The 27,148-nt window shown below is 45.3% G+C and overlaps 1 protein-coding gene across 4 annotated transcripts in view; it reads right to left on the bottom strand.

Moving 5' to 3' along the window:
• The window catches only part of LOC147748347 (C-type lectin domain family 4 member G-like), a 109,867-nt gene that overhangs the window by 21,110 nt on the left and 61,609 nt on the right, over positions 1–27,148 (bottom strand). For all 4 annotated transcript variants that reach the window (XM_086936417.1, XM_086936418.1, XM_086936419.1 and 1 more), the window contains one exon: positions 13,732–13,838. In XM_086936417.1, coding sequence (XP_086792543.1) covers positions 13,732–13,838 — 107 coding nt within the window. The remainder of the gene's footprint in view (positions 1–13,731; positions 13,839–27,148) is intronic.

Genomic DNA, 27,148 nt, shown 5'->3' with positions numbered 1-27,148 from the left:
TTTTTTATTTTCTCTGGTGCTTCATCTCCATCCAACACAGACCCATGAGCGTGTCTTCTTGAGCTGCTCTTAGTTTCCAACATGTTTTTAAAATAGCCGCTTGTCTGACTTGGTGCTGATTTTAGTCAGTCAGTCAAAATACACTTTATTCGATTTTTGTTAAAATCATAAAAGGCAAGAAAAATACATACATTTAAAAACATTTTAAAAATACCCACAATACATTTGTTTTACACAGTGTCCGTAAAAAGAGTCACTTAATTAATCACCATAATATATAAAAAGGGGTTAAAATTGATATGCTGGTTTTTAGTTTAAAACAGTACAGTTCTAGGGATTCTTTTGTTCCTTCCTCTGTATGCGGCTGTTAGAAAACTTGCAACACAGAAAGTGACGTGTGCATCCGGTAATCTTTGAAGATAGAACAAGGCTGGTCTCACTTGTATAAAGCCAAGAGTTTTCAGGAGGGGAATTAAATATTTTCTCCTCTCCGTATTATAAAATGCACAAAAAAACAGAAAGTGGAGAGTGTCCTGATAGGAAAACTGGTCACACTCACAGGGTGGTGCATGCTCCGGTTTACCCCACGTAGGGAAGGTGCCTAATGAATAGTGGATCAGATTCATTCTAAATCTGGTTAGTAAAAATCTGTGCAAGGGTTTAGAAACAAATTGCAGGTATGGTTCCATCGAGGGGGAAGAGGACAAAACCAAGTGTGCTCTTACTAGTGGTTTGTTAACTTCAAACTCCTCTCTCTCTAGACGTGTCCTCCCCTGGAATTCCTTCTTAATCCATGCAATGTCCGTTTTCCTAATTATTGACGGTGTTGTATATAGGTCAGGTCTCCCGAGGGCAGTGAATGATGACTTTATATATTTCAACCAGGGTATTTTCATTGCCCCCTCCCTTGCAATCACATCTTTAAGAATTGTGTGGTTTAGAGACAATTCAGTATTTAACCAGGTATTGGCCCAAAAAAGTAAAGGGGCCAATTTCAATCCATCTATAATATAGGGTAGGCCAACTTCTTCATGTATGGAGTAGGTAGGTGTAGAATTTGGAACCAATAAGATTCTTCTAATAAGCTTGTTTTCTACCCTCTGCATACTATCCAGGTTGGCATAACCCCACAAAGCTGCACCATATGAGGCTATGGAGATGCATTTACTTTTATAAACTTTTAGCACAGCCTCCATTGGTTTAGCCCCTAGCCTTTTAGTGAAATCCATCAGGGCTGCTGTGGACCGGGCTAAAGAAATATTCTTGGCCTTAATTTGCAGAACCCAAGAGCCTTTCTCATCAAACAGGACCCCTAAATATGGAAAGACAGGGACCCTGGAGAGAACCTCGCCTTTACAGGTAAAGGTTTTTGTGTGTGATTTATTTTTCTGTGGACCCACGATCATTGTGTGTGATTTGGTCACATTGATTTTTAAGTCTAATTTAGCCATAAAGGAACCAAAAAGCTCCAGAAGGGTCTGTAGACCAATGCCCGTGCGGGCGATGAGAACGGCATCGTCCGCATATAGGAGAGCCGGGATCTGCTTCCCACCTACCCGCGGGACGTCTACGTTGCCTGCTAACAAGGACTTCCCTAGATCATTAATATAAATGGTGAATAAAAGTGGGGCCAAGATGCAGCCTTGGCGAACACCTTTATTTGACCTGAAGCTGTCTGAGCATCGCCCTTCCCTGGTTACCCGGACCTTCGCAGAGAGTCCCTGGTGCAAACTTGCTATGAGGGCCACCAAAGAATCCTCAATACCAAGCTCACGGAGTATAGCCCAGAGCTTGGCCCTATTAACCAAGTCAAAGGCCGAGGAGAGGTCCATAAAGGCTAAATATAGTGAACCCTCCCCGGCTACTGTATACTTGGATATTAGGAGATGTAAATTTGAGCATTGCTCTAAGGTTCCCCGTTTCTCCCTAAAGCCATATTGAATCTCTGCGAGGCCCCCACAAAGCTCCAGGTTTGTTCTCAATTTAGTCAATAGTACTCTGCCCAGAATCTTAAAGGCAGAGTCTATTAAGGAAATTGGGCGGTAGCATCCCGGATTCTCCCTATCCCCTTTTTTAAAAATGGGCACTATGACAGATGTATTCCAAGTTTCTGGAAAACATCCATCATTTGTTGCCCTAAAAACATTTGTGAGGACTTTAGACCAGGTGGTTGGGGCGTATATAAAAAAGTCTACCGGGACTCCATCTGGGCCCGGAGCCTTATTCTTTGTGGAGTCCATTATAGCTTTGTGTACCTCCTCCTCATTGAATTCTACTGCCACTAGCCCCCTGGTTGGCCCCATATCATTTCCATCCACAGAGTCATTACCGCCGTATATGTTTTTAAAATGGTCAACCCATTTCTCATCACTGATAATGCAGTCGGAGATTGTGTTAATCTCTCCAGAGAAGAATTGGTTATTTATAATGTCCCAGAATCTCTTACTATTACGTAGTACATCCACATCAAGCAAGTCATTCCAGGCATTATTTTTAATTGTATTTTTCCTATTTTTGATAACCAGCTTATACTCCCGTCTTAATTTGGAGATTAAGGTTTTATCCCTCGGCTTTGTTTTGAGTGCATTTTTCAGGTCTTTATGGGCTCTAGAGCAATTACTGTCAAACCTTTTATGAGGCTTGGGTGGCAAATGGGATTGGGGAACTGTGAGTTCTTTAGCTGTTTGTGAGCAAATAAAATTAAAAGCTAAAATAATCTCATTGTTAGTGGCATTTTGGTCTAGACAGATACACATGGGTTCCTCTATCTTTGGGAGCAGGGAAGCCATAAAGGTTTCCTGGACCACCTTACCCCACTTAAGCCGTCTGCCCTGGTCACTGGGCACCGTCGATGTGCAAGCCCTAGGAAGGCCCAGGTGTTTGCTCCATAAGTCACTCCAGTGAACCTGAGCAGAAACTGGGTTGTGGTCACTGTGTGGGGAGGCAGTTACCTCATATTTTCCCATCTTAGAGGTTAAACCCTGAGAAACAAAAATAAAATCTATCACAGACCCACTTTCTGACCCTTTGTAAGTGGGCAATGATTCGTCACTACCAGTGCTGAGGGGTTCAAACATATTGAGGCTAGCAAGGAAAAATTCAAGCGCCTCCCCCGCTTTGGTGTGAGCGAAGTGCAGATTGCCGTTATCAGTCTGACCCTCCAAGTTGCCAAAGTTACATTTCAAAACACATTTTTGAATGTTAAAATCACCTAAAATTATGAAATCGAAATTAGTGCGTGATTTATGACTGTAGTCGTTAAGGACATTTTCCAAGTGATCCACGTGGGCTGTGTCTGTTTGTCTAACCCAAGAGTTATAAAAATTTGTGACCACTAGGACCCGCCCTGGTGAGATAGTCCACTCTACCATTAAAATGTTTGGGGAACCAGGCTCTAGTTGTTTAAACGTCCCTGCCAAATTAAGTGAAAAAAGGAGAACTAGTCCACCCTTAGCTCTTCCTGCACTGCTTGGGATTGCAGGTATAGTGAAGCTTGTGAAGCCATCTAACCAGAAAGTTGGTGAGGTATCCCATGTTTCTTGGAGGGCAATTACGTGGTTACTGGCTATAAAGTCTATCCATGTGGGATCTAGTCTTTTAGCTCTAGTGCCCGCAACGTTCCAGCTAAGGAACCGGCATGGAGTAAGTTCCACCTCCCCTAGTGAAACTAAAGGCGGTGTCTGAGTAGGTGTTGGTTGTCAGTCATTAACGTCTAAGTCCGCCAGGGGAGTAAAGCTATTTGTCAGTACCAAGTTGGAATGAGGGCTTCTAGTAACATGTCTTTCTGGTTGACGACTGAGGGGTATCGTTTGCCATGGGGTACCACCCCAACTGGGCTTAGGGAGTGAATGGGGCTGATTTGTTAGGCCGCATTCCAGGCGGATCTGCGATTGGGATACGAACCTCGGAATGTGGAAAATATGTTTGAACAGCTCTGACTGTTGCATGTTCAAGAAGTTTGCGTCCTTACACCTGTACAGTTCCGACCCGTAAGTTAGAGATGGTAGAAACTTGGCAGCTATTACCTTCAACAGGTGCGAGTTGGAGGGACAATTCAATTTTTTTTTCAGTAGGTTTAGTGCAAAACGTAATTTGTTTGCCTGAGCCTTTCTGTACAATTGGTGGTCATTCAGAGTCCATCTGGAGTCGACCACTATGCCCAGGTATTTGTACGAGGCAGTCTGCTCAATGGTGTTGCCTGCAATGTGCCATTTGAAGGGTTTTTTCCCTAATCGCGAGGCAAAGCAGACGATCTTTGTTTTCTTGAAATTAATTTGCAGGCCCTGTGCGCTGATGTAATCGTGGAGCTTAGTGATGGAGCGTTGGAGGCCCATCGGGGTCTGGCTGCACAGTACGATGTCATCTGCGCACTGTATGCTCCTAATTTTATGCTGGGCTAGCTTTGGTGGGTCGCTTTCTGTCTCCGCGATGCTCTTGTCCAGGTCCGCTGTGAAGATGTTAAACAGCGTTGGTGCCAATACGCAACCCTGCTTGAGGCCAACATGGGTGGGTATTTTTCTAGTCATTCTTTTTCCGTTCCCTAGTTTTATTCTTACCCAGGTGGATGAGTATAGGTTGATAATTGCCCGCAACAGCTTTGGTGGTATTTCCTAGGTGGCCATTTTTTGCCATAAGGCCTCCCTCGGGACTGTGTCGAACGCTCCTTTTAAGTCGACAAAACACGTGTACAGCTTGGTAGTTTTCTCCCTTGCTTTGTCGACCAAGAGGTTTAACGCCAGAAGGTTACATAGGGTGTTGGTTCCAGGCCTAAAACCTGTCTGCGTGATCGGGAGGATTTTTTCGTACATACTCAGTCCTCTAAGGCCGTCAACAGATTCGAGGCATAGATTTTGGCCTCGACATCTATGAGCGCTATGAGGCGATAATTAGCTGGATCAGATCTTGAGCCTGCCTTAAAGATTGGATGGAGGATGCTGCCTCTCCATGATTGAGGAATGCATTCTGACTGAAAAGCAATGTTATATAGAGGGGTGAGATGTTCCGCCCAGAACTGGCGATCTTGTTTGAACAAGGCGTTCGGTAAGCCGTTCGGTCCGGGTGCGCCTTTTGATCTTAAGTTTTTTAGTACTATTTCTACCTGTGACGGCGTTATCCAGTTTGCATCGAACTGTGAGTCCACATCTTGGTTGTTTTTTGGGTGTGGGGTCTGGGGGGTTGGGCTCCAAGCGAGCTTGTTATTGCATTGTGTGTGTTCTAGATACTGTATCCAATCATCCTCAAGTATGTTGGCGTTGGAGTCCTTAGCAGCTCCATTAGCGATTTTGTTTGTTTCTGCCCAAAATTTAGCATTATTGTTGGATTTGCTGTGTGCTAATAGTGATTGCCAAATGGCAGTTTGGTGTTTAGATTTTTCTAGCCATACTTCTTTTTTGTAATTCTGCCTTAGTTTGTATATTTGATTGGTTATGTCTTCACCCGTTATCTTAGCTGTCGCTTGTATTTTTCTGATTTCTTGGTTTAGAGTCCTTTTGTTGTATGCTATACGTCCCAGGGACACTTGAGGGGCTTTGCCCGAGATCGATTGATGACTGCGAGGTTTGTTGCCAAATCTTTCTATTAATGTTGTAATCAGGCTTTCCCATTTGTCCACGGGTGATGGTGGGTCGTCTCCGGTCGCATCGGTTTGGGCGTTATAAATGTGCATCATTATCTCTTTGATGTTATTGCCGTTCCACACAAGTCTCTTGAGATTGTAAAGGCTTGGGGGTTCGGTCAAGACTTTGTATGCTGCGGCCCTCTTATGTTGGAGACTGAATTCAAATGCTTGTACACTATGGTCGCTCTCCGTTCTGCGGATGATTTTGTAATTTACGACGGATTGCAAGACCGATAATTCCACAATGGTATAGTCCAGGACTGAGTGAGCTTGTTTTGCAATTCTGGTTGAGGCTGCTGGTTGGTGTTGTGGGAAGCGGCCGTTCAAAGTGATCATTCCCACCTCTGCGAACATCAAGGCGCACTGTTGGCCGTTTTTGTCCTTTTTTCGATGATTAGTGACAAGGCTTGGGATTGATCTGCCTTTCCATTTATTTTGAGACCTGGTTAGAATATTGTCTTTTTGAAGCAAGAACATCTTCAAGTCACCTGACACAACTATCCCGGCCTGCGGGAAGATAGATTGCATGGATTTGATGAGGGCTTTTAAGGTCAGGATTTTCTCCACTATGTTCTTGTAGTCTGGATGTATATAGATGTTGAAAATTATCATTGGCGAGAGGTCTTGAGCCCTCTGTATGCCTTTGTCGGGGTCTTGCGTCAGATCGATTTTGATGCACTGTATCCATTGTTGGCCTGTGTCGATATTAACAAATGACCAGGTGATGCTGGTAGACAGGTAGATTGATAGACCTCCGGCGGCCCTACCCGATCGGCCACTTTTGGTTGCTAATAGTTGGGTTTCATTGAAGCCGTCTATTTGCTACGAAGCCATTAGCCAAGTTTCTTGTAATAATAGGATGTCGAAAGTTTTTAGAAATGACATTAGTTCAGCTTCGTTTGTTTTGCCCCCCAGGCCGTTAACGGTCCAAGAGCAGGCTTTTAATGTCGGTTTTCATGCCTCTTTCCTCCCTGCCACCGGTGAATTTTGTGTTGGGGTAGAATTTTCCGACATTCGTTAGGTCCCCCTGTCTGTCCATAGTGGATGATTCGTAGGTTGGCTCATTCCTCCTTTTTGGTGGCCATACCGCCAACGGCCCCCCGGAGAATTCCGCCTTCTGGTTTAGATCTTTTTTCTACAAGGTCGGCTAGTGGGCCAGGGTATCTTTCCGGCGGCACTGATTTTATTTCAATTCCCCAGTTGGCGAACTCTTCTCTGTATCGCAACTCTTCATTGGCAATTTTGGGGTCCTGCCATGTTACCACTGTCATTTCTTTCCCTACTATGTGAATATGTTTATTGAAAGCAGCTAGAAGCGGGCTCACTTAAGAAAATGTAAAGCGACCAAAAGGACCAGGAAGCCGAGCGGTTGGCCACGCCCACTGGGGCATGATTTTAAGCACTGACATTGCCGCTTTCTATGTTTCTACTCCAGCCACTGAGGAAGGGAATTTACATCCTGAAATGCGTCTGGCGAAGGTGAAATATTGCTGTGTGCGCCATTCAAATCTTGTCTGCAAACTGCAATTATGAACGATTTTTGTGTTGTGGCCTTTCTCCATGGGGCACTCTTTGTTGGAATATATATATATATATATATATATATATATATATATATATATATATATATATATATATATATATATATATATATATATATATATATATCCCAAAAAAACTTTCAAATCCGAGGAGAAAGAAGTACACCGGACCGGACTTCAACAATCACTTGTGCTTTATTCCAACAGAAACAGCTTGGTTTCAAATCCTTACACATTTCAGCTACATTGGTATCTTGTTCACAGGTGAGCTGTAACATGGATTTGTGGCGTGGCTGTGTTTTTTATACGCCACTCACGGACTACAACGTTGTTCTGTAGTCCTAACATACTGCACTTTCCATCATGCACTAAGAAGGTAAAGTCTCGAGTCTAAATACATCACTGGTATTTATGTTCCCTTTGTATTGAAATCACGGGTATTTTCACAGTGACAAATAGAACATACTGAGTCCCTTCATAGTGTATTCAATTGGCTCTGTATTTTCGGCAGGTGCTTTATTCCCAATTCATGGCGGCATCTGTGATTCTAAAGTCCGTTGTGAAGGACAAGTGTCTACTCACTCTCCCTTGCCTTTCACAGTGTTCCACAAGAATACTGGGATGGAACTCTCCGTGCCTTGCTGTTTGTAACACTGCGGCCGGGCCTTGCTCCATTCCCGCAGTGTTACAAGCAGCAAGGCAGGGGGAGTTCCAGCCCAGTATTCTTGTGGAACACTGTAAAAGGCAAGGGAGAGTGAATAGACACTTGTCCTTCACAACAGACTTTTGAAACATAAATAAAAGGGGAGGCAGCATTGTGACCCCACTCCCCAACCCTGTAACCCTGTAAAAGGGCCCTGGGTCCCCCATCAACTAGGGCCGTCCTAGTAATTAACAGGGAGGGGCGCTGCGCCTCTCCCTGAGCCTTTAAAAACCCTGAGGAGCCCATCCCCAATGGCTGGCTCAGTAACTGTGCCTGAGGAGCTCACCCCTGGCACACGGTAGTTTCCCTGTCTGCACCAACGTGGGCCGGAGCAGACGTCTGTTCCTTTCCACTCCAGCCGGCAGGGAAACAAAACACATATTGCTCCCACCCAGAGGGAAAAAACATAAATAGCTGCTCCTTTCCGGTGGGAGCAATGCAGGCATCCCCATGGGCCCCCGCCAAACATGTTGTTTGGCGCGTGCCCTGCGTGAGCACTGTGGCACCCATCTATAATATGAGAGGCCAGGGGATGGGGTCTCCGGGTCCAAGAAGGCTAGTTGAGCAGGCCTGCCTGGACCCTCCCCTTTTAAATCAGATGGGGCTGTAGGGCATGGGCCTATGAAGACTCAGGAGTGAGTTGCAGGGCTCTCATTTTTTTGTTGAATTTGGCTATTGGGATGGGGTGCTCAGGGTCTAATGAGACTCAGGGAATGGGGCCCGCGACCCCTACTTAATTTAATTTAGCCACAGAGGATGGAGTCGCTTAAAAATAATGAGGCTAGAGGAGGGGGGCTCATGCCCTCCTGCCCTTAATCTAAGGGTTGTTGGTGATTATGCTTTGGCCCACTGAGAATAGGGTCCACAGTGCTCGAGGGTCAACCCTAAGCTGGCACACCCAAGGTTGTGCACAGCATGGGGTTGGCAGCCTGCGCTTGGGGTTGACTGCGTTCAGATGTGTTGGCTACAGGGTCTGGCCACAGTCCATCCACAGTGTGCGATTGGCTGACTGCAGGCCCTGTGGCCAAACTCTCGCCGCACATGGTGAAAGGCCATGAGCAGCGTGGGGTTGGCTGTCTACAAGGGGGATTGGCCACAGGACCTGGCCACCGGCTGGGCCCTGCAGTCATCCTCGCAACATGGGGTTGCTGTCTGCAGAGGACTAGAAGCAGGGCCTGGGCACTGGACAGGCCCTGTGGCCAATCACTGCCACACATGGCTGAAAACTGTATATGGCGGGGATGGCTTTACGTATGGCAACAAAATATTAAACCCTTGAAATTGACCGAACAAACCAAAGATTAAAGTAATGTTATCGTTAGGGGAAATGTTCACTAACAATGTAACATTTTAAACAAAAAAAACACAGAAGCGTGGAGCCAAGCTCGACATCGTGATGGCCGCACGGTAGCTTGGCTCCGCCGGCCTCCCAGCCCAAACTCATCTATCCTGCCGCCCATCCTGCCCAAAAACGATAACATTTTGTAGATGAAGGTCTGCTGATACTTACCACCCGTCCTGGTGGCTTCGGCGTCCAGTGGGTCCGCAGCGGCGTCCTCCCATGAAGTGCGGCCTCCGTGGTTTGGAGACCGGGGCCTTGCCTTCAGCGAGTAGTCGGCGAGACGGTGTCGGCGGCGGCCTCGGGTGGAGGGTGGAGGCCGGCCAGAGGAGGCCATTGTGCGAAATAGCCGGAGGCAACTGAACGCGCCTGGGACTACCGTCCGGTGATCCAGAGGTGAGGTGCAGCAAGTTGTGTGTGGGGGACGCCGTGTTGGTGACTCCCCCCTTCGTTGCCTTGCCCAGCCATTCCGAATTTCATCGCTCGGTGGCGGAGAGTGGCTCCAGCGGAGTGGTGGCGCCGGTGGGTCCCCCTCGTTTGGTGGTCCTCATTCCTGCATCGAGATTGCTGTTTGGAAGCTTGAGGGGGATCCCGCGGGGGCCCTACCTGTGAGCCCACCCCAGGAGTTGGTTCCGTAAAGACGGCGCTGTAATCGCAAAACGGCAGCTGATGCCGTGTGCTGTGGACCGCCTCGGGAAGCCGATGCTGTACCTCTGTACTGTGCTGGGGCCTGCACTGGGGAACGTGAACCCACGATTGGCGACGTCCTACGAGCGCTGAAGATTTGGCAAGTGACCGTGGCCCGGGATTCTTGTGTGCAAGACAATGTGGTAACCGCCATTGCTCCCGGGCCGTCCCTCAGAGGTGCGGATGGGCCCGAGGTGGTAGCTGTTTGTTTCCCGCATTTTGGTGGGGGTAGCGATGTCTTGGTTCGCATGCAGGAAGATATGCTGGGGATCATTGACACTGATGTACATGACTGCCGTAAACATCTTTTGCATTACCGTCGGCGGAGGAGATCTCATGGGTTGCTTCCATTGGCCGTTCGGCGGCTGTTCCACTGCCATTTCTCACCGCTTTGTTTTATGCCCGCTACTTCGACATACATCGTGGCGATAGCTAAGAAAGGACTGGGGTGAACCCGGTTTTTAATCCGGATGACTGCTGTTCGGTGTACGGAGTTATGGACTGCCCCAAATTGAGATAATTTGTCGAATCCTTACTATGTATGGCTACCTGAAAACTTGCCAGTTTCGTTTTGGGCTGCATTAATTGATTGTATGGGCGGGGGTGGGGGCCGTGCGCCTTGTTACATGGTATCCTCCCCCCTGGCTTTCCTTTTTCCCTTTTTATCTGTTTTCTTTTCCTTTCCCTATATTATCTCATTCTATATTTCGGGTTCATGTTTAGGGCGACAGGCACGCTGCTGGGAGGGGTAGGCCATAGCCTTCTGCATGGGTGCAGGGTGGGGAGGGTGGATTGGGGTCTATTAGATAGTTACTTGTTTCTATGGCTCTTTTGTGTCCTTTTCTTGGGTCTCCATGACTGTGCGTGATTCCCGCGGGGTGAGTGCCTGGGGGGGGGGGGGGAGGGGGGGAGGTTTGGGTACTCCGATACAATATGTTACTTTCAGGTTCTGCTTATCCTGACTTAGCCGCCCCGCCCCAAAGAACGTTTGCTGTCTGGATTGTTGATCACCATTATCGCCGTGGGGCGGGTACGGTAACGTGGAGTCCCCTTTTCCTCTTTTCTAATATTTTCATTTTCTTTTACTCTCCGGGTTGGGCTGTATAATGATTGTAATGTTCTCCGTCTCGCTGATAATTTGATTATCATGTGAGTGTTGTTCTGCTTGTCTTTGGGCACATGAGGTTGCGGGTGGACACTGACCGAAGAAGAATTGCAAGGGCATCTATGGCTTGAACGCTTTGGACTACTCTGATGAGAGATTTATGGATTCCCTATTATCATGTTGCTGGTTCTGTTCTCCACCAAAGTGCACCAGGACGCTTATTATACAACCGATCCTTTATTCTTTAACATAAAATTAACCTTCTGTGATCCTGTGCCGGGGGGTTACACTCAGTTAGCATTAAGGACTCGCAGCATTGTGTAGTATTGCGTAACCACTCCGTATTTTATTGACATTGGTGCTTTCCAGTTTGTTCTGTGGCCGGCCTCTGGGTTGTAGGCTCGTATTTGTATGCAACCATTTACACAAATAAAGGTTTTCAAAAATTAAAAAACAAAAAAAAACCACAGAAATGCACCTGTTGTAGTTATAGTTATCTCAAGATAACTATAATTCGTGACCTCGCCACTACCCCACATATTACCTCACTCATGACATCTATGGCGTCATTGATGATATCACTGCAAGATTTGCAATGAAATTATTGATGAGAAAATGGTGCATGGCGGGGACTCGAGATATTAGGAGAGTGACATTCACTAGAGGAACAGGCATTGACAAAGCAAAAAAGGTCTCACTGTAGAGACCTATTGGCTCTGCCTATGTCTTTTATTCTTTTCTCTATAATGTATAGCATCAAAGCAAATACTCTACAGCATGAAAGAAAGGGTTTTTTATATAAAAAAAGGGATACAAAATAAACCCAATGATGAAACAGCTGGGCTGTATCATTTTGTAGGGGCTGCATGCTTTTAACACATAAAATGATGCAGCGCCCTGACAGCGCCACAGACCTTTAAAAAAAAACGATATTGATGTCCAATAGCCAGTCCACGAGGGCAACTACTGGAGAGGTGGAGGACCAACATGGAGGAGAACAGGGCCGCAGAAGCACGCCCTGATGAACGAAAGCAACATGAGGTGTGGAAGACAAGGAGGAAATGGGTGAGAGTGGGTAACATTAGTGTGGGTGGGGGTAGAAGATCACGGTGAGAGAGTGACACAGAGGGAAGAGCACAACAGCTTATGGATGAGAGTATAGGTGAGGGACAAAAGCATTAAAGATATGAGGAAGACAGCTTTCAACTATATGCACTCTCTTGGGGAGCTTCTAAAAAACAAACAAGTAGCTCAGAAATTCCAAGAAATGGAAGGACACAAGTACTTGGACCATGCTCTAGTGGATGGCCCGGTGAGAGCCAAACCCTAGAAGAGAAAATGAAGCCAGCACATGCTGACAAACAAAAAGCAAGCAAATGAGAGTGACAATGAAGCTACCAATGCTAAAGAGTGGGCGGGCTCTAAGCTCTCTGTAAAAAGTCTTGCAAGTGACAGTGGATGGGCTGTCCGAGCGAGACCTAAAACGGTAACTTGAAAAATTAAGGCATGCGGATAATAATGGTGCAACAATAGATTTTCTGGTAATCCGATAGTTCAGAAGATATGGTTAGCTTTAAGGCTAGCTTTAATGTCTGAGATCCTGGTCAACGTACTCTGTGCCAGACACTAACTGGCATTTGTTATAAGTGGTTAACTGAGACAAGAAAAGGTGGCCACCCAATGACGTTTGCTGAAAGTTTCAGGTGACAAGATCCTTAACCTCATAGATGCTATTACACATTCCTCCCCAGTGCTGCGCTGTCCATTGGAACTAGTGCTGAATGGACGTCCAATGGTCGTGCGCAGCACTGGGGAGGTAGTGCTGCCGTCGGCCAATGCACCGAGGCAGCACTTAAGGGGTTAATTCATATTTCACTTTCTAATAAATGAAACATGCATTTATGTGCTACTGATTATCAAATCTCTGTTGCCCGAAACTATACCCTTTTTCCAGGAGGGTCAATCCTTTTTTTACAGAGTTTTATATAGTGCGAACTTGACCCGAATCGGGTATCAGAGCGCTTTTCATAGCACCAGTTGCATTACATGAGGACACATACATTTTTGTTAGGCACAGGAAGGTTAAGTGGTTTGCCCAGAATCACAGGATGTTAATCATCATTCCCTAGACTCGAACCCAGTTCCCCAAATTCGAAGTCGACTGCCCTAGCCGTTAGGCCAACTCCCCTCCCTGTTAATGAGGAAACCAAGAACCTAAATAAAAGAAGACACTTCTTTCATATAAACTGAGCCCTCTACAGTGGAGCTGTGTGGGGGAGAGCAGTGACACTGACCAGGGAGGTCAGAAGTCTTTCTCCATACCCCCAAGAGAACCCTCCACTCAGTCGACCTCGCCCTAGCCACCGTTCCACGCTTCTAGAGTTAGAGAAAGGGTGGAAGGTCCTTCTCCTATTTTGCAACCAAGACCTGTAACAATCTCCCCCTCCATCTCCAGTGAAGCCTGACACTGCAACATTTCAGGAAAGACCTCATGACCTGGCTCTTCGAATGACCTCAATGAGCATACAATCCCCTCCCCATACCATAAGATACTAACGGGTGAGTAGTGCGCTTTACAAACCCCTGATTGATTGAGCCCTCCTTTTTTTACTGCAAATCAAGAAGGGTCATTGTTTAAAAACATGGATCTCATGGATGAAATAATTTTACACTTTGTGCTCAAACAAATAACCACATCAGAGGTATATGCTGAGGATACTAGTACTGGAATATAATAACCTGAGTAGTACGGGTGCCCCGTTGACCCACTGCCACATTCCTTCCTGGGCGGAGTCACTCAGACCGATCCAGTGCACCTTTCCATTCAAATTCTGTGCTAAAAACGTCTGGAAAACATAATACAAAAATTCAGTTTCTTCCAATAAGACAACTCAATTTTTCAATCAGCGATTGCTTGGCTTCCTTTCAGTTCTGCCCTATTAGAACAGGATCCTCCCTAAAATACCCTTTGTGGCTTCTCACTTCTCCATGCAACATCTGTGGTCTGTACTCTACAACCAGCCTTACAAGGTTTCTTCTTCTCCACATTTTCTCCGTAAGAAGTCTATCATTCGCTCTCTTGCCTATGAAGCTTATGCTTCTTCCCATGTAAAACCTTTGAGTGCTGCTGATGCTGGCAAAATTAAGAGGCAGATTTTCAAAAACATTTGTGAGTACAGGGATAGTATTATGAGAGTGCTCTTTTACATATTCTTACATGCATTTGTGAATCGGCCCTGAAATGAACAACTTCCTGTAGTATTCTCTTTATATCTATCATAGGTCTGTACCATGGAACCTGGTATCACCAAAGAATAAGGAGGAGGTTGTTTCTTCCCTTGGTATGGTGGAATATTATGGAAAGTTCATAAAAAATTTAGCAAGTAAATCTGTTGAATTAAGGGATCTTTTGGGAAAAAACAAGGAATTTAAGTGGTCGGATGTATGTCAAAAAGAGTTTGAGGATATCAAGAGAGATTTAGTTGCATCTCCAGATTTGCAAGCATTTGTTCCTTTTGAAGAGACATATGTTATCACAGATGCTAGTTCTAAGGGTTTGGGGGCAATTTTGAAACAAAGAAGGAATGGACAAGAGAAGCTTATTGCCTGTGCTTCAAGGAGTTTGAGAGGTGCTGAACTGAACTATTCGGTCATTGAGAAAGAAGCCTTGGCCATATTTTGGGCTTTAAAGAAGTTCATGAATTTTCTGTGGGGTCAGAAATTTAAAGTTTGTACCGATCATAAACCTCTAAGAGAGATTTTCATGGTGAAAGGTTTGGATAATGTTTCTTCAAGGATCAGAAGATGGGTGATTAGTCTTCAAGAATTCTGTTTTGGAATTGACTATATACCAGGTGTGGAGAATGTATCTGCGGATTGTCTTTCACGTCTTGTTGATGACTCTCATGAAGTTGTTTATGAGGAAGTTGATTGTGAAAGTGAGGTAAATGTTTGTGAAATTACCTCAGGTGTCATACTTGAAGAGGAATGGTTGGAGGAGTGTAGTAAAGATTGTGAGATTAAAGGTGTAATTGCTTCTGTTACAAGCAATTCTGATTTTGACAAAGTCTTATCTAAAGTGTGGCATTTGATTAAGAATGAGTTGTCTGTGGAGAATGGTGTTCTTTTAAGGGGTTCTAAGTTGATTCCACCAAGCTCTTTGAGGAAAAGGTTGATTGAAGAGGCACATCAAGGCCATATGGGAATTGTAAAAACTAAGGAAAGGATTCGTTGTTCTTTTTGGTGGCCAGGGATGGATTTGGAAATTGAAAGGGAGGTGAGGGAATGTTTGCAATGTAAAGTAAGTGATAAAATTTTAGTTTCTCGTACTGCTCCCATGATTTGTCGTAATCTTCCTAATGGACCTTGGGAAGATATAGCTATTGATATTGTGGGTCCACTTTCAGGTGAACTTCAAACTCCTTATTTGATAGTGGTGATTGATATTTATTGAAGGTGGGTTGAGGTCTCTTCTGTTTCAGAGGTAACTTCTTCATGTGTCATTGATTTTTTAAAGGAAATTTTTAAAAGAGACGGTTTTCCAAAATCTCTTTTGTCAGATAATGGTCCTCAGTTTTGCTCTGGTATGATGTCAGATTTTTTGTTATCTTGTGGCATTCAACATAAAAGATCTTCGGTTTATCACCCAGAGACCAATGGAACCGTGGAAAGGTTTAATAGGGTGATAAAGGAGAATATTCAACTTTCTAGGGTTAATGTGTTAGATTGGAAGGAGGAATTGCAAAAGTGTATTCTGGTGCATTGGTTTTCACCTCAGATGTCTACTATGAAAACTCCATTTGAATTATTTAAAGGAAGAACTCCTAATACTAGTTTGAGTCCGGCATGGATGTTCTGGGGCAAAGGGATAAAGGATAATGGTATTGGTGATTGGAGATTAAGGGAGATAAAACTGTGTTTAAAAAATAAGTTGAGTTTTGATGAAAGAAAAGGGGTAAAAGAAGGAAAAGTTGAAGTTGGGGATGAAGTAAGGGTCAGAGCTCCAGTAGGTTCTTTGTCCTGGTCTAAATACTCTTCACCCATGAAGGTTATCAAATGTTTTAGTAATTCTGTGAAGTTGGAAAATGGAAAGATATGGAATCTAAATCGTGTTGCCATAGTTAAAAAATGTAATTCTGATTTGGATTCTTGTGCGCATCATTCTGTCTCTTCTAATAGCTCAGTGGTACCACCAAATAGATTTAGCACACGTGTTAAGAAAGTTCCAACTTATCTCAAGGATTACACCACTTGAAAGTTTGTTCATATTTCCTTATGCTATGATTCTTTCCCCTGCATTCTGTTTTATTGTGTAATTCTGATGCTTGCTTTATGAAGCTGTTTTATTTGTATTTTTTCTGCAGGTTCTATCTTGTTATAAGAAAGAGGATGTGTAGTATTCTCTTTATATCTATCATAGGTCTGTACCATGGAACCTAGAATGTTTAGATGATGAATATTCCTGTGTATTCAGTTGCTGCCTGGTAGCTGATGGTTAGGGTGTTAAGAATAAACCTTGCTTAAACCTACATCATTCTTCTAAGTTTATTTATATCTTTTCACTTCCCATAAGTAAAAGTACAAAGAGGTTACAGTCATTTTTATTTGCACTAATTGTATATATGAATATTCCATTAATATTAACATTTAATTTCAATTTAGTTGTTTTGGGGACAATTCACAAATGCATGCAAGAAAACATAAAGAGTACCACAGGAGTACTACTTTACATACTTCAAAATGCCTTTGTGATTACGCCCTATTACATGCACAACCCTTACTAAAGATGAAACATACACTGGGCAATGGAAAAGTGATTGAGGCAGATTTCTTTCCTGGGTCTTACCTTTGCGTTATGTTATATGTTATATGCAACATACACCTCAGAGGCTCACCAGAGTGTGTTTAAGAGACTGCTTAATCTGCTTTATGGTTTTAAATGTGCAGACTGCTGTTTTCTTCTGCCTATGACTGTTTACATTTCTTTCCTGGTTTTCTCCTATACTGTACTAAAGTCTGCAGAAGGCAATCCACCCCTTTTATTACAAGGTAAAAAGCAAAATACACCTCAGAGGCTAACTTAAGTGTATTTAATTGACTGCTTAATCTGCTTTATGGTTTCAAATGTTTTCGGAAGGTTTATGTAGCAATCATTTATGGCTAGAAAAAGGTTTTTTTTAAGTGTGCGAAAAGTAGTATTTTTTGTGAATTCAGAATAGTGCGTTACCTACAGGATTGAACAGTAATTACAATGTGGGAACTGAGCCTGTCTGTATCCAAGGAGATTCTGACTTCAGGAGCACCTCCCTGCCCCCTGCACGCCAGCCTGTGCTTTGCTGATTGGCCCTTAAGGTCCCAAGCAACACTTAGCCCTTCCTGAACACCTGCATAGGCCCTTAAAGTTTATAGAGGGAACCCCAAGTCAGCCACCTCCATTTTGTGACCCTGCTTCTCTCTGTCCTAAACAGCAAGGTGATCCAAAGACAAAGAAGGTGTACATTAACACAGACTTTGTGCTGTGTATTCTTGAAACCTTTAAACTGCTTTTTTGCTCTACCCTAGACTGTTTAAATTTACCTGTTGGTTTCTGAGTAGTATCTACTTTAAAACTGCTGTTTTTGTATGCCTGTGACTGTTTTAAATAATCTCCTAAGTTTCCCCTTACAGTGCAAAGGTCTCTAGAAGGCAATCCACCCCCCTTTCTTACAAGGTAAAAAGGCAAAAAACACCTGAGAGGCTAACCAGAGGTTGAACGACACAACCACGCATGCCTAAACCACGCGTGTCTTAACCATGCAGTCTTTACAATGACTGCATCTTTGCCACGCATGCCTTTACCATGCACCTTTTACAATGAACTTTATTGTAAAGGCATGATTGTTAAATGTTTAAGTGTGGTAAAGATCCCACCCAGCCTCTCCTGCCCTGAGCCCTACAATTTGCCCCCCTGCATTATAATGTACCTATACCAGCCCTATTAACTATCCCGACCCCCTGCCCTGAGCTCTAAAACACGGTCCCCTAGCCCAAAAATAACTACCTCGACCCTAGCACCCCACCCTGAGCCCTAAAAACTTCCCACATCCCTGAAAACCACCCATACCCCACCTGCGCTGAGCCCTAAAATTCAGCCCTCTGCCCAAAAATTACCCCGACCCAAGCACTGCACCCTCAGCCCTAAAACCTGCCCCAAACCCCTGCCCTGTGCTCTAAAATTCGGGCCACTTCCCTAAAAACAACCCGACCCCGGCCCAACTTACCAAGCCGCGTAACAGTCCCCCTTCCTGCTGCGATCATTCCTGTTCCTCTCCTTGCTCATCCACTCATATAACTAGAAAACCGACTGTCTTAACCACGTATATGCGCGGTGAAGGCATATGCGGGGAAATGGCACTCGTGCTTAAGGCCGCATTGTAAAGGCAGATTCCCCTAACCGGAGTGTGCTTAAGAGACTGCTTAAGCTGCTTCATGGTTCAACTGTGATTGTAAAGTGTATGCAGCACTCATTTATGACTGGAAATAATGATATGTTTAAGTGCCCGGATATGAGTCAAGGGCATGCTACAAGGAACAGCAATGAATGTAATTCCTGTATGTCTTGACTTTGGTGATTTTGCTTATTATATTTCTATTTTGAGAGGTTTATATAGCGCGAACAAGAACCTTGCGAGTATCAGAGCGCTTTACAAGCAAGATGTAAGGAGCAGATACAAATAGAGTAGAAACTGTATGATTGAGTCTAGTACATAGAAGTAGCTAACAATAGAAAACATATACATTACAAGGTTATATACATACTTTTTAGAAACATAATATCCCCGAGAATATGGTACAAATCTTGTTGCGAGAGATCCAATACAAGGTAGTCACTAAAAATCCAGATATAAAATATTTCACGTAAACTTAGACATGAGAATCAATTTCACTACCTTTTCGAAAAAGGCAGTAGAGGGGGTAGGGCATTCCAGATCCTAGGGGCCATTCCTGACAAGGATCGGTTATATGTTTTTTTCTTGGCGAATCTTTGCGGTTTCAAAAGGCGATTCTTGGAGCTCCTGGTGGATCTGTTACCACATGAAAGTGACAGTTTTTTGTGATAGATAACATGAGGTATTGTGGTGTAGGGCCTTGTGCGTCATACAAGCAATTTTTAGATGAATTCTCTCCTTGAATGGTAGCCAATTGAGAGCACTAAGGTCTGGGGAGATATGACAGTTTCTTTTGGAGCCTGTGATTAGTCTAGCCGCTGTTTTGATTGTGGCTCTTAGCAGGACTTTCGTTGATCTGGGAAGACCGCAAAGGGCGACACACCCATATTCTACTCTTGGAATTAGTAAGGCTTGCACAGCCTGTTTGAAGTCATTTGCGGGCAAAAAGATTTTCAGTTTTCTCACGGTGTTTATTGGAAAATGTGCTCCTTTTGTAGAGGCACTGATATGTTTCTGCATGTTTAAGTTTCTGTCCAGTGTTATTCCCAGGACAATGAGTGGTGGACATTTGAGTGCTGTTAGGTGATTCAGCCAGTCATGAATGATGCAATAATGGTTGGGGGAAGCGATTAGGGGGAATTCAGTTTTGAGGGTGTTTATTTTCAGATGGTTTTCAGCCAGCCAGGATTGAGTTTTTTCCAGCGTTGAGTTGAGAGATATGATATCCTCAAGTGAATGGATCTTTATGTAGAGTTGCTTATCATCTGGGTACATGTGGTAGTGGACCTTAGATGCGCTGAGAAGTTTGGTGAGTGGTTCCAGATGGAGGTTAAAAAGAGTGAGTGAGAGGTATGATCCTTGTGGTACTCCTAGAGTTACTGGCACTGGATTGGATAAGGAATTGTAGACCTTGAATCTTTGTGATCTGTTCTGTAGGAAGGTGGTGAACTAGGTAAATACAGAGCCGGATAAACCCATTCTATGTTTCAGGAGGTCTAGCAAGTTTTTGGGCTTGACTGTGTCAAAGGCCGAAGATAGATCAAGCAAGATTAGTAAACAAGTTTCGTTTTGTTCAAGGATTTTTAGTGCGTCGTCTATTATGAGTGTCATGGCTGATGCTGTACTGTGACCTGCCTGGAAACCAGATTGGTATTGGTTGAGGAGATTGAAATGGACTATATTGTTGCCGAACTGTGTATGAACACATTTTTCTAGGAGTTTGGCCAGAGTGGGGATACTGGATATTGGGCAATAGTTGTTTAAGTCTGATGGGTCCACCAATGGGTTCTTAAAGATAGGGAATACCTGTCCTGCTTTAAGGATATCTGGGACTGCTCCTTGACTGAAGGATGTGTTTATGATCTTGGTCTACAGAGGTAGTGCATATGGTATTAAGTCTTTTAGAAAAGTTAACGAGGGGAGGGTCTGTGAAGTGGTTGCAGGGATTCAAGGCCATCCGAATTTTTTGTATAGATCCTTCACTGTAAAAGTTGAAGGAGGACCATGACGTGTTGTGTTTAAGGTCGAATTTTGAAGAACTGAAGGCTGGGGCTAGTGGTGTGGTAATTGGAGGGACTGTTTGAGTGTCCGTGAGGGTTATTAAGTCGTTGAGCAGGTCTGTCTTTATGCTTTCCGCCTTCCTAATAAAGAATGCGGCAAAATCCCCGCAATTGGGTCTTATGACTGTATTATCCTGGTGGAGAGGGAGTGCACCCTTAGTTTGCCCCTTGATTAGTTTGAATAGTTTTTTGGGTTGGTTCTTAGCTAGGTTTAATTGAGCGCTGAAGAAGTCAGCTTTAGATCGTCTGACCTTTCTAAAATAGGTGTTTCTCGTGGTTCTTAGAGTCTTGAGGTGGTCAGCTGATGGGATAGATCTTCACTGTTGTTCGATTCATCTGAGGGATCTTCTGTCTTCATTTAACTGGCCATCATACCACGGATTTGAGTCTTTTTTGGTGATTCTTTTCAGTTGAAGGGGAGGTACTTTGTCTAGAAATGTGCTCATGGAGTGGATGTAGTGATTGGTCAGACTATAAACATTTGATGATCCTTCAGGAGAGAGCAAGCTGTTAGGGGTGGAGCTTGAGAGTACGATGGAACTGATATTTTTAATATCCTGCTTCCAAATTTTCGTTCTGTTGGGTTGTGTAGCAGGTACTTTAGTTGATTCATTGATGTTGAATGTAATGATGTGGTGGTCAGACCAGTCGCACGAGAGGATCCATTCTAGCACAGTAGAGTCATCTTTGGAAATTACTAGATCAAAGATTGCGCCTTTATCATGTGTGGGACTGGTGCAGACTTGGGTGAGGTTAAGGTCTGTGAGGAAAGCTTTGAGGCTTTTGACCCCTGGGTCATTCTGATCATCCCAATGGAGATTGAAGTCACCCAGGAATATTTGAGTATTCTTAAGTTCAACATTTGTACCTCGAATATCCATTAACTGTTCGATGAAGGTGAGGCTAACTCCTTGAGGGTGGTAGAATGTATGTAGTGAGCATATAGTCTTGTTATTACTAGTGATACATAGGTATAGGTATTCGCAGGACGATAACAATGATGATGAGTGGGATCCGTTCACTGTTAGATTGCTTCGATGTATGCAAGCGATATCACCACCTGGCTTGTCCATTCTGTGTAGTCTAGTGATGCCATAATTGGCGGGTACCAGCTTCTCTAGAATGGGTGTAGGTGATTTATTTAGCCATGTTTCAGTCAAAATTAGTATGCCTGGTTCATTGGTAAGGATGAGGTCAGCTATATCAGTTGCATGTCTTGATGCCAACCTGCAGTTTAGAAGTATGCATTTTAGTTGTGATTTGATGTGTGTAGTGTTGGATTCACGTATGAGGGGGACTCTCATGAGGTTGTTTACAACTATACCTCTAGAATTGTGTCTTGATGAATATCAGGGGAGATGGAGAGGATTAGGGAATGTTTTTGCGAGTTAACTGTATGTTTACTATTTAGTGGGGGACCCGGTAGTTCGTAGGAATGAAGCAGGGTGCTTGAGTATTTGGCTGATAAAGGGTTTATCCTCCGGATCAGCCGGGATGAAACATCTGTGTGGGGCACTGTTTTTCATCTAGGCAGTTCATGTTTCAGTGATCTTGTCTGTAGTTGTTGGGTGATTTTCGAGTGTTTGCTGTGGAAGAACGTTCTAGGTGCTAGTCTGGGTGTGAGAACTTGGGTTGCTGTAGAATCAGGTTGTGAAGCGTATGTATTCCTCTTTGATTTGTAGTAGCAATAATAGTCTCTTATCTAGTTTGTGGTCAGGAGGCTTAACACATTATTATCACTTTAACTGGAGTTTTTGAATTTCTACTCAGACTTTTCACGAACTCTTGAGCAGGAAAGCTCTCTAATGCTAGCGGTACACACACTGAAGATTTTGTATGAATGGTGGTATAATTTGCTTTTTAACACAGTCTGTACATGACATTGTAAACTGGAAGATTGACTGAAGGGGCTGCTCAGATAATAGTTAGCAAAAATGTGTTTTGTGAGAATGCTTCTGAGATAAATCATATTGCGTAATTAGTCATACAGTAGAAGCATAAGAATGACCCCTAGGTATAAACCTATATCGAGGAGTGACTGAATGACATGGATCTGCTTCAACATACAAGGTCTCTAAAAACATTCATAGTCCAAAAACATGGTGACAAAAACTAAGGGGCCCATTAGGATGGCGGGAGGATTGCCCCCGCCCGGCTGGCGGTAGCCACCGCCGGCCTGGCGGGGGCGATCCACCTGCCATCCTTGCTGCAATGACCCCCCACCATATTAAGATGGCTGGGGGGTCCACGGCAGACGGATAGACCGTCCGCCGCTTTTCCTCCGCAGTCGCCTTGCGACCGGGGCGGAAAAGGTTTAATATGGTGGCGGTGTCTATCAGACACCGCCAGCCATATTAGTATGGTCATTTGTCAATGCCTTTCCGTGGCGGCAATGCCGCCACTGAAAGGCATCCAGAGACTCCCTGTGGGGGCCCGGGGGCCCCCAGGGGCTCCTGGGGGGTGCACATGGGGGGCTATGGTACCTCCCAGCATTTCAAAGAACAACGTGGCAGGCACCGCACGGTGCCTGTCACGTTGTGCTTTGAAATGCACGACATGTATCTTTACCATTGCAGCGGGCGGTGCTTTCAGCACCGCCCGCCGCAATGGTAAAGATACAGGATGCGCCCGCCACTGTGGCGGGCGCATCCTAATCCCATGCACGGGACCCCCGCCCTTATGGCGGGCGGTCCCTAGTAACGCGAGGATGGCGGGCGGGCAAAGTCCGCCCACCATCCTAATGGGGGCCTAAGTATTTGCTTAGCCCAGAGACAGGGATATTGACTCGTTAGGAAGCCATTACAGAGCCAAGTGCAGTGTCTACTCAATTAATCAATCAGGGAATTGTAAGCGCACTACTCACCCGTGAGGGTCTCAAGGTGCTGGGGAGTAAGCAGCTCCGTTCAGTCGAACAGCCCAGTCTTGAGTGACTTCCTGAAGACGTTTAGGGAGGGGGCATGTCTGATGTCAATTGGGAGCTCGTTCCAGGTCTTGGCTGCGAGGTAGGAGAACACACAAGATGATGGACGGAATGTTGCACATTGGCAAAACATTCACCCCCAGTCACAGATCTGGGTTTAATCCATTGTTATTTTGCTCACCATGACACCCCAGTTTGCATTTGTCACACCGAGTGGGACGGGTATGCTCAGACGTGAGTCCCGTGCTCTCCATGTCACTGGAATCAAGCTATCCTAGCTGATGAGGGCTGAAAGCCCAAAACCGGTCCTAGGATGCTTGTTTTCAGTCCAGGGAGGACCTGGCTTGGCAGTTCAGGCTAGACTGTTCCCATGGGGCACAGGGTCAAGACTGATTTGCATATGGTTGGGTTCAAACTGAAATGGTATGGTGAGCAAAAAAAGGATGGATTCAGGCCCAGACCTCTGTACTGGGGTGAACGTATGACATTGTTCTGCATTCTGTCCATCAACTGTTGTTTTTGCATTTGTCACCCGAGTGGGACGGGTATGCTCAGACGTGAGTCCCGTGCCCTCCATGCCACTGGAATCAAGCTATCCTGGCTGATGAGGGCTGAAAGCACGGAACCGGTCCTAGGATGCTTGTTTACAGTCCAGGGACGATCTGGCTTAACAGTTCGGGCTGGACTGTTCCCATGGGGCACAGGGTCAGGACTGATTTGCATATGGCTGGGTTCAAACTGGAATGGCATGGTGAGCAAAAAAACGATAGATTTAGGCCCAGATCTCTGTACTGGGGTGAATGTATGACATTGTACTGCATTCTGTCCATCAACTGTTGTTTTTGTATTTGCCACCCCGAGTGAGACGGGTATGCTCAGACGTCAGTCCTGTGCTCTCCATGCCACTTTGAATCAAGCTATCCTGCTGATGAGGGCTGAAAGCCCAAAACCGGTCCTAGGATGCTTGTTTCCAGTCCAGGGAGGACCTGGCTTGGCAGTTTGGGCTGGATTGTTCCCATGGGGCACAGGGTCAGGACTGATTTGCATATGGCTGGGTTAAAACTGGAATGGCATGGTGAGCAAAAGAATGATGGATTTAGGCCCAGACCTCTGTACTAGGGAGAATGTATGACATTGTTCTGCATTCTGTCTATCAACTGTTGTTTTTGCATTTGTCACCCCGAGTTCGACGGATATTCTCAGACGTGAGTCCTGTGCTCTCCATGCCACTGAAATCAAGCTATACTGGCTGATGAGTGCTGAAAGCCCGAAACCAGTCCTAGGATGCTTGTTTCCAGTCCAGGGAGGACCTGGCTTGGCAGTTAGGGCTGGACGGTTCCCAGGGGGCGCAGGGTCAAGACTGATTTGCATATGGCTGGGTTCAAACTGGAATGGCATGGTGAGCAAAAAAATGATGAATTTAGTCCCAGATCTTTGTACTGGGGTGAATGTATGATATTGTTCTGCATTCTGTCCATCAACTGTTGTTTTTGCGAGGTAGGAGAAGGCTCTTCCTCCTGTTCTGGCTCTGCGGATGCACGGTATTTCGGTGACATTGGAAGATCTAAAGTTTCTTTTGGGTACGTGGATGGAGATTCTCTTTTTGAGGTATTGGGGTCTGGTGTTGTGGAGACAATTGTAGGCGAGGGTGAGTACCTTGAAGGTGACTCTCTTTTCAACAGGGAGCCAGTGCAGGTTCCATAGGTGTAGGGTGATGTGTTTGTGTCGGGGGATGCCGAGGATGAGTTGGGCTGCAGTGTTCTGTATTGTCTGCGGAGTAGAGACCTATTGATCCTTGCGTAGAGGGCGTTTCTGTAGTCCAGTCAGCTGGTTATGAGTGCATGGTTGGCGGTCTTCCTTGGCTCTGGGGGGATCCATTTGAAGGTCTTTTCAAGGATACATAGGGTGTTGAAGCAGCTAGAGGCAATGGTGTTGACCTGTCTATTTATGGAGAGGGAGGAATCGAGTACAATGCCGAGATTCTGGGCCTGGCCCGTGGGGGTCAGGGGGCTGCTGAGGGCGGTGGTCGATCAGGTGTTGTCCCATCCTGACGGGGGGGTTCCGAGGATGAGGACTTCTTTCTTCTCCGAGTTGAGCTTCAGGTAGCTGTTGCTCATCCAGGATGCAATGCCCTGCATTCCTTCCTGGAAGGTGAGTCTGGTGGTGTGGGGTCTTGGTGAGGGAGAAGATGAGATGGGTGTCGTCGACATAGGGCACTATGCTGAGGCTGTGCTGTCAGACCATGTCGGCAAGGTGGGCCATGCAGATGTTGAATAGGGTTGGACTGGGCGAAGATCCATAGGGTACCCCACAGTTGATTTCTGTAGGTTCTGAGAGGAAGGGTGGGCGTCTGATTCTTTGGTTTTTGTCTGTGAGGAATGAGCCGGTCCAGTCGAGGGTGGTACCTTGTATGTCAGCATGGTGGAGTCTGGCGGTGAGTGTGCGATGGGAGACGGTGTTGAAAGCTACTGAGAGGTTGAGTAGGATCAGGGCTGTGGTGTGTCCTTGGTCGAGGAGGGTGCGGATGTCGTCTGTGGCAGCGAGTACGGTGGTGTTGGTGCTACGGTTGCTGCGGAATCCGGAATGGGAGGGGTTGAAGATGGAGTTGTCTTTGGTGAACCTTGTTAGTTGTGCATTGACGATCTTCTCTATGACTTGTGCGACGAAGGTGGGAAGAGAGATGGGACAGCCGTTTTTTAGGTCTGTGGGATCTGCTGATACCTTCTTGAGCAGGGGTCTGACTTCTATACATTTCCAGTCTTGAAGATGCCGGTCTTGGAGGTGGTGATGATGGTGCACCGTAGTTCTGGTGCGATGGCGGTAGCAGCTCTGTGGTAGATGTGCGGTGGGCAGGGGTCTGTGGGGGCCCCAGACTGGAAGCTTTTCATGGTCTGGGCAGTTTCTTCAGTTGTGACTAGAGTCCAGGGGGAGATGGTGGGCTGGCTGTCGTTGTCGGCAACGGGAGTGGTCGTGGAGTCCGCTCTCCGTCGTTGAAGTTGTCATTGGGGTTCTTGATTTTCTACTGGCCTCAGAGGCATCCAAAAAGGTAAATAAAGTTACAGCTGAAATGAATTTAGAAATAACATGGAAGGCCTGGATATGTAAAAATGTGAGGATATGAGCAAAACAAATGTATTTGTTAAATTTGGTATGCCAGATGGAGTTTCCCCAAGATAAAGTATATCTTTTTTTAAACTTTTTGTATGCTTGGCAGCCTAGGTTAAAACAGAGTCATCTGCTCTTTGTTGCCTCCAAAGCTGTTGAGAAACTAGGGAAAGGGCATATTTGTACTACTAACCAGGATTTGAAAACCCCGCTAAGGCAAAAAGCACAAGTTCTGACACCTCCCAATCTAGGACATAAATAGTCCTTCTTTCTTCACTTCCCCTTCTTACCCCGGTAGAATAGCATTGGAACTAGAGCAGTAAGGCAGTTTCCAACTAGCCCCTTCCTCCCAACGTATGTTTTTGTTCATTCCTCTCCTCTCCCTCCCCTTCATAAGCTGTACATTAGCCCCATCTGGTACTAATGCAATCAGCATAATTTCATTCAGTGCTTTACACTTCCAGGCTACACAATTCAGCTCTCCACAGTTCCATACCACACCATATAACTCAACACCAAACCACATATTTCAACAGAACAACACAATTATACAACACATACACTCAACATACCACTCCACCACACAAAATAGCATTCCACATAATTATTCTCTGACGCACAATTCCACACCACATAATTCCAGT

The sequence above is a fragment of the Lissotriton vulgaris genome, chromosome 1_1 (genome assembly GCF_964263255.1).
Source record: "Lissotriton vulgaris chromosome 1_1, aLisVul1.2, whole genome shotgun sequence".
NCBI classification, from domain to species: Eukaryota; Metazoa; Chordata; class Amphibia; order Caudata; family Salamandridae; genus Lissotriton; species Lissotriton vulgaris.
The sequence above is the reverse complement of the archived record's forward strand: the minus strand, read 5'-3'. Positions and strand labels throughout refer to the sequence as shown.